General features: G+C 39.4%; 1 protein-coding gene across 1 annotated transcript in view; it reads left to right on the top strand.

Annotated features, from left to right (window-relative positions):
* Positions 1 to 1,840: 1,840 nt before the first annotated feature.
* Positions 1,841 to 7,765, top strand: part of LOC113483492 (high affinity choline transporter 1-like) — a 7,584-nt gene continuing 1,659 nt past the window's right edge. Inside the window, exons 1-6 of the mRNA XM_026855100.1 lie at positions 1,841 to 2,018; positions 3,111 to 3,224; positions 4,805 to 4,960; positions 5,437 to 5,585; positions 6,095 to 6,238; positions 7,210 to 7,363. Of these exons, the coding sequence (XP_026710901.1) occupies positions 1,841 to 2,018; positions 3,111 to 3,224; positions 4,805 to 4,960; positions 5,437 to 5,585; positions 6,095 to 6,238; positions 7,210 to 7,363 (895 nt within the window). The remainder of the gene's footprint in view (positions 2,019 to 3,110; positions 3,225 to 4,804; positions 4,961 to 5,436; positions 5,586 to 6,094; positions 6,239 to 7,209; positions 7,364 to 7,765) is intronic.

Below are 7,765 nucleotides of genomic sequence, written 5' to 3'. Positions count from 1 at the left end.
GTAAAAATCAGTCAGTCCAGACATTCTCTACAGATATAAAAGAACAAATTCAAATCTTGCTTTGGACATGTTTAATTTAGTTGACCCCCACATGGAGGATGCAAGGCCAGATATTTCCTCCCAGGAGTGCCTGGCTGCAGAGTGGGCTGACTCTGCCTACACCTTCAACCCATTTTTGTTCCTGCCGAGGAAATATGCTGCAAAACATTTGTCCATAGAAAAAAAGCTTAGTGTGTGTATCTGTGTGTAAATAGGGTTTTAAAGTTTTTGAAATATCCTGTTTTGAGCAAGAAAGACAGCCCAGAGAAGCCAGTTCTCCATTACCACTGTCAGCTGCAATTTCTACAACTTTGTAGCAGGTGCAATTAATTTCTAATTACCACCCAGAAAATGTGCATTCAAAATGCGGTGTCCCTTATTGTACGTAAATTATTTGGTCAAAGTTAAGCCTCCTCACTCAGTCAAATTGTATTTGAGTATAAATATAAATAAATAATTCTCCTAAGGTAGGATAATCATCTAGTGCTTGGGCTCTTTCAACATTTTAAATTTTCACTGTTTTTAAACAATTCTTTGAGAGGCTTCCCACCAGATCACTGCAGATCACTTACCAAAAAAACCTTATTTTCTCTTGTACTGAGAGGTGTCACAGAAAACGTGGGGTTCCTGCACTTTTCCCTCCTTCTTGCTGCAGCCACCACCTGCGTGCCCATGTGTTCCTACCATGCCCTGCCCATGGAACATGCTTAACCTGTGCCACTGCCATTTCCATGCACAGCTACTCCTGGATGTCTGCAGGAGATGGCACACTGCAGAAAGCTTTCCTAAATATCTGAGCTTTCAAACTCCTGCTCAGTTCATATGTGATACAGAAATCTCTGATTTCCGCATGGAAAGGCGCTATCTGCTCCACAGATGAACGTGAGTATCCAGGAGAGTCAAACAAGTGCCCTAAATAGGGCAGTTTTTACATAGAATTTGTTATGAAGAATCATACCCAGATAGGCGAAAGAGATTCACAGGGCAACTAAAAAGATATTGGTATGGCAACTCTATATTAATGTTACCAACTTAATTCCTTAATGCATATAGGAGTTTTCCTCAGAATTATGCATGTTTAAAGGGAGCTTCACAAAATAGCTTAAAAAATTCTGTATGTTTTCTGTAGTTTTATTGCAGACCGTAACAACACCTTCCTCTCCTGCCCATTTCCAGCAGTGAAATGATAATACACGATTTGAATATCAGCATGCAGCTCCTTCAGTTGGTCAGCGGTAAATCTTCTTTTACTGTTTCCTACGTTTACTTTGATGATTATTGTGGGTTTAGCGCCGTCAACTTTAAACAGACAAATTCTTAGCCCTATCTTCTGTGTCAGCCTTGTGCCTAGAACCTAGAGAAATACAGATTATTTTCATACCATTGCATATCAGACAAAATATAACATTTCTCCTACTTTAAGCCAAGCTGGTATTACCCCTCACGTCAGTGCTCCATTGCTCTTATCAACACTAATTCCTATCCTCTTATTCTCTGCTCCTCAGAAAAATAAATTGGATATCTTCTGAAGAAAGGGGAAGACAGAAGAATCGCCAGTAGTCTTCCAAAGACAGAGTCTTTGCATCCAGGTCTCAAGACTTTTGGGTTTATGACTGTTTCGTACTGCATCTTTGCTTGCAAAGTACAGCAAACTAATACTTGGCAGGTTTTTTTACAAGACAGCACTATTTTTTTCTGATTTTTTCCAAATATTTTCTATTTTTTTCTGATTTTGGACTCGATCAAAGAATATATCATCAAGCCATTATTTCTCTCTATGATCTAAATTGAGCAACATAAAATGTCTCTAAATATACTAGGCGTAGTATCTTTGAGCGTGTTTTTTATGCTAACTTTAGCTACTGGAATTTGGGCTTCTTGGAAAAGCAAAAAGGACCAGCAGAACAGAAATCCAACTGAAATGGCCATAGTTGGAGGCAGGAATATAAATGTTTTCATTGGATTCTTTACTGCAACAGGTAAGTTTTCTTAAAGGATTTTTAAAAATTCTTCTTAAAACACATGCATTACATAGATTTGGGGGACTTTTCTTTCAAAGCAAGTGAACTCCTTTAATGTCAGGGTAGATTTCACCTAAGTGTGGCTTTAAAGGAGTATGGTTTCATGAATCATTTTGGGATGGATTCTTCCAAACCTCTTCACACTGAGCAGAACCTAATGTTTATGTAGATTCTTTTAAATTAAAGAGATTAATTTAAGAGTTTAGTTAAGAGTTAAAGAGTTTAATTTAAGAATGACTGAAGAATATGACACTTTTCATTAAGGAGAACTGTGGTCTTAATCTCGAACCAGTTTCTGTTATCCAGCATAACAGAAGAATTTTACTCCTAGAACAATCCAGTTCTGTGCAGAATAAATTGCTACTCGTGATGAGCATTGGACTCTCTCCTAAAGACAGAATGTTCTCCCCACTGACTGGTGCCCTCCACTTCCCTTTTCTCTCCTTGCTGCCTGGCATCGTCTGAAATTTGCTTCCCTGACCCATTTTTTGTGAAGGCTTCCCCAAGTTGTATTTGCCTAGCTAAGACACTTAGGCAAAGCTCCATGTTGTAGGTTTGCATTCTGACTGCAATGTCTGCTTGCATTTTGTTCCCTAATGTCTATTTTCTTAGACTATGTAAGTGATGCTCATGAAGGATGGTCTATCAGTCATGGCAGAATAACAAAGGCAATTTTGTTTGCTCTAGCAAAAGTCTTCCACTGGAAAAAAAAAAAAAAAAAAGTTTTTTAAAAAAAAAAAGTATATTTAAGTTGCTTGAATTTATGCTTGAATTAGTATATTCAAGTTGCCTTTCCAAAGCATCCAAGAGCTTTTCCACGAACACATAGATTTTCAGTCTTGAACCTGGGAAATTACTTAGGGTGATACTCTAATACTGTTACCTGGACACAGCAGCACATCTCAGAAGGGGAGAAAACTTTGTAAAGAAAATAGAAGTGTGATTAAATATTCACACAAACAAAAAGGTTTACAAGCTCTTAGAATGTTCTCCGAGACTAGATGAGAATATGTATCATAATTCTTACCTTTCCATCTTCCATGTTTACAGCCACCTGGGTTGGAGGAGCATATATCAATGGCACAGCTGAAATCGTCTACCTGCCTTCAAAAGGACTATTGTGGGTCCAGGCACCTGTGGGATTTGCCTTGTCCCTTGTTATTGGTAAATAATTCACGTAATCAGGACACGTAAACTTTTTTAAAAAATATATATATTAATATATTAAGATTCCTGGCAGAGTATAGAGTACATTTTAAAGGTGATTTTCTTTCTTTAGTCTTCCATAGATCTGGAATAAGCATTTAGAATGCTGTCCTCTAAACTGAAACATAAGAAACTGGGGTAGCTTGGAGCTAGTGTACAGTTTTGCCTGCTTGGAGCAGTTTGTAGGACAATAATCTTATCTGAGAACTTCAGAAGCACGTGGCTATTGTGTACTGCTTTTTTGTCAAGGTCTCTTATTCACAAACTATTGAGAGTATTGGTATAATTTTATTTTTTTGTTTGAAATTTGTGTGATGAAATAATACTATCTTGATTTTTTCACTAAAATGCATTCTCCTGAGTAGTCTTATCTCAGGATGAATTTGTAGTGCATCCAGCTTATCCCACTTTACAGTTCATCACTATTTTCTTGAAACAAAGCTGTTTCCAGTGTCCTATACCTAAACTGCCATTTCTAACTCCAAGAATTATTGGACTCATGCTGAGGTTCACCAGTCTTGCCAAGACCAAAGTTTCTTCCAGTCCACATTGAGTTATACCGTAAGTGTCTGGGGACACAGGATGATTAAAGCACGGACACCTGTGCAGACCTTACACAGGAATTTCTGAAAGAACAATAACCTTTATTCTTAAGTCAGAGAAAAGAGTCCAGCTGACGTGAATATGAATCAGGCTTGGAAATATACTGCCAGCATTTCTTATGTGAGTAATTCTTACTAATGAAATTGAGGAGTGCAGGTCTGATCCTGCAATCTTTACTCAGGTCAGTAGTGCCCAGACAAGCCATCCTGTTGGCTTCGGGGTTAGGCACAATACGTATTCTTTGGTTTTAATGAGATGGTTGTATGTCTGAAGTCTTAATATTTAGATGAAGGCGGGTGGGACCCAGCTCAATGTACAGATTAAAACAATATAGTTCTGGGAAGACACAATGAAGCCACCAAATTGAAAATGTAACCAGAAAAGGAACATATATCAACATGTTGCATCACATGGTCAAGGACAAAAGTTTGCCTCTTTTTTTAGCCAAATATGAGTCCTCAATGTCTCGCTCTGCCTACTGACATTTTCCACAACAAAGATTTCAGAAAACTTTGTGTCTCAGGTTGGTAGGTCATTGGAGATGGAGAGAAGACTATGTGTGGGTGTCCTCTGAGCTGATTCCCTGTTAGACACACAGGTATCTTATGACATTTGGGGTGCCCTAGGGACTCCTAACTAGCCTCCAGTAGCCACTCCAGAGAGATGCATGTCTGCCTAAATTGAAGGGTCATATCTGTCAGCTGTAAGGAGATGTCTTTTATAACCTGGGACATCTTACATGGGTGAAACCCCACATTTAGGCAAGTGAATTGAGGCCTCAATATCTGGTTGGCTGCATCATTCTCTAGGTCCATTATGTATGAATTCCATACTCACTATAATGGTCTGATACCCAAATGGCATAGTATTCTTACATTTTTTTCCTGGAATATAATACATGCAAAATTCTACCAAAATGTCATCACTTCTGATAGGTGGTTTCTTCTTTGTAAATCCAATGAGATCCAAGAATTATGTGACAGTGATGGATCCCCTTCAAGAAACTTATGGGAACATGATGGGAAGCTTACTCTTCATTCCACCGCTGCTAGGAGAGGTGTTCTGGTTTGCAGCTATCTTGGCATCCCTGGGTAAATACTTACTTTGCTCTTATATTTGTTAGAGGTCAACTGTCAGAGTATAATACACATTTGGGAATTGTGATGGACTAAGCTGTAGAAATTTCTGCTTCATGTATCCTTTTGTGAGAGGAACACAAATATTTCTCCTTTCTGGAAAATACATTTTGAGGTTTAAAACAAATGACAGTAGTATATATACATGATATTATAACAGAGAGGTCTGGCAATATGAGTTAGTGCCTTCCTCTTGCCTGTGGGAGAGTGGATGTAAAAGGCAAAGTGCCTCAGCAGAGGCCATGCAGCAAGGTAGCAGCAAGAGCACATGGGCTCTCCTGAGTCCTCACCCTGTCTGCTGTCTGTAGACCATGCACTTCTCATACAATGTGGTGTGCTGGCATCAAGGGAACAACATGTCCTTATTTATTCTGTTTTCTGCATGTTATGAAATCTGTCTTAAATTACTTAACTGCTGTCCTTGTCTGCAGGAGCCACAATGAGGGTAATCTTGGATATTGGAGGCTCACTGGCTATCATCATCTCGGCATGCACTGTCATACTCTATACTCTACTGGGAGGCCTCTACTCTGTTGCATACACAGATGTCATCCAGCTGGTTTTCATTACCCTCAGCCTGGCAAGTCCTGTGCATTTCTTTGTTACCTGTTTCCTAACTAAGGAAAAAAAATCCTGCTCTTGTTTTCAGTATGTCTCAAACCAAAAATAACTCCACTAATACTGGTCTTCGCCCTACAGTTCCTCTTCAGGAGAACAGGTCTGCTGAAATGTCTTACAGTCTTTATGCATTTCAGACAGTGCTCACACAAGCTATTGGCCTTGCTGGGTAAATGAAGCTGCTCGCATGAAAGGTCTGCAGAACCTGTTCAGAACAATCTTAGCTGCAAAGGAAAGATCTGTCTACTGAAAGCACAAATTGACCTGAATTACAGACTCATGTTCCTGATGATGCCATGAACCAGAAACATGTAGATTTAGAGTAAGGAAGGGAAGAAAGGAAGACTCTTAGTCTGGGTTTAATATTATGTAACTTTATGTTCTACATCTACCTTAATTTCAATATCTGAATAGATTCTCCAAGAGCAAGGACTTTGGGAAAATGGTTAACTATGTCTGTTTCTATCCTAGTGGGTCTGTATCCCCTTTGCCCTGGTGAACTCTGTAACAGAAAGTATTTATTACACTGCAACTCATCAACTTCACCAAGACCCTTGGATTGGGAAGATAGAAAAACAGTATCTTGGAAGGTGGCTGGATGACTTCTTCTACCTGGTATGGAGTATTTCTTGGACAGGTGGTTGGGAGAAGGGATTGCACAGGGACTTTCTGTCTGGAAAACTTGTGGGTTCTTCCAGCCAGGAGCCCTGTATTGCACAGTTAGCAGGAGCAGGGTGATGTGTAAAACCATCTCTCAGCCACTCCACAGCACACTGAATGGACTGGGAAGATCCAGGACTCCGCTGTGGGAAGGAAAGAAGCAGTAGAGACATTCCATCCTTTAACCCACGTGAAGGAATGTACCTCTTAAGACCATCCAGGCAACTAGTTCCACTCCTGTCACCTAAATGAGGCATTTCCTACCTTTTGAGAGGTTGGTCTTACAGCCTCAATTGTGTTTTTTTAACATAACTATGTAAAATTCCCTCTATTTGAAAAAAAGTAGTAAAATTACACAACTACAAGTCATCAGCAAGCATGGTGCCACTGGCTCCACTGTACAACTCAACTTTTGAGCTACCAATATGGCCAAGACTACAGAAGGTTGTTATGCTCTTGCTAGACAGGTAATAGGAACACACAGAAGTCTGAGCTTGTTTGGTGACAACAGAATCTCAGATATTGTCTGATGAAATTTGTCAGCTAAGAAAGTGAAAATGGTGATTTTATTTTTAATTTTAGATTATAGTCTAAAAATTTTTACAAAAGTTGCATTCCTGAAAAACTTATCTCCTCTTTTCCTTCCTCCGTGCCTGTTTCATTATGCCAAGCAACGTATTTTTCAGTTTTCTCAGTCTGCCAAACCATTAACCTGTTTTGATCAAAACTTCCCATCCATCACAATGAAAACAAAGGAAAAGTGCACCTTCAACCATCAGAAATATCATGCTCAATAGTTAAAGCTTGGCAACATTTATGCATTTGAAATGAGTTTTGTAACAATAAAGATTATCATCCATCTGAATGGATGGATGATACCCTACAGCAGCCTGCTGGGTACCACTGGTAACATCTGGATGTTTCAGGTGTTTGGGAGCATTCCATGGCAAACTTACTTCCAAAGAGTGCTTTCCACTGCCTCTCCAGGACAGGCAAGGCTCATCTCCTACCTCTCTGGACTTGGGTGCTTTTCCATGGCCATCCCCTCAGTGCTCATTGGTGCAGTTGCAGCATCAACAGGTAAAAATAATTGTTTGTCTCTGAATAATGAACATACTTTTGTCAAAGGTGATTAAAACAGGATCCAAATAAGTCCTGATTTAGACTTCAAATTACCTAATCCTGTGTACCTAAAAGTGTAGCCCTGGTTGCCAAGCTAGGTGGTCTGTACCAGAAATGTGGACACCTCTGAGGATCAGTGCACAACTACCTAGGGACATTTAAATGGCCCCAAGACCTGTTTAAATCTATTTCATTAAGATTAAATGTCTTTTCATGGATCTTGTGCCAAGGAAAGATGAAGGCAGACCCTGTAAACCCCTGTATAATCCTATTTCCCAAGAAATATGCATGCCTTCTACATGTAAAACCCAGTGATGTTACTACAGATTGTTAATAATGTTCTGAAGAAAACATGACTGA

This window comes from Athene cunicularia, assembly GCF_003259725.1.
Source record: "Athene cunicularia isolate RWA chromosome 1 unlocalized genomic scaffold, athCun1 chr1_part1, whole genome shotgun sequence".
Classification (NCBI taxonomy): Eukaryota; Metazoa; Chordata; class Aves; order Strigiformes; family Strigidae; genus Athene; species Athene cunicularia.
This window is presented reverse-complemented; position numbering and strand designations above follow the sequence as displayed.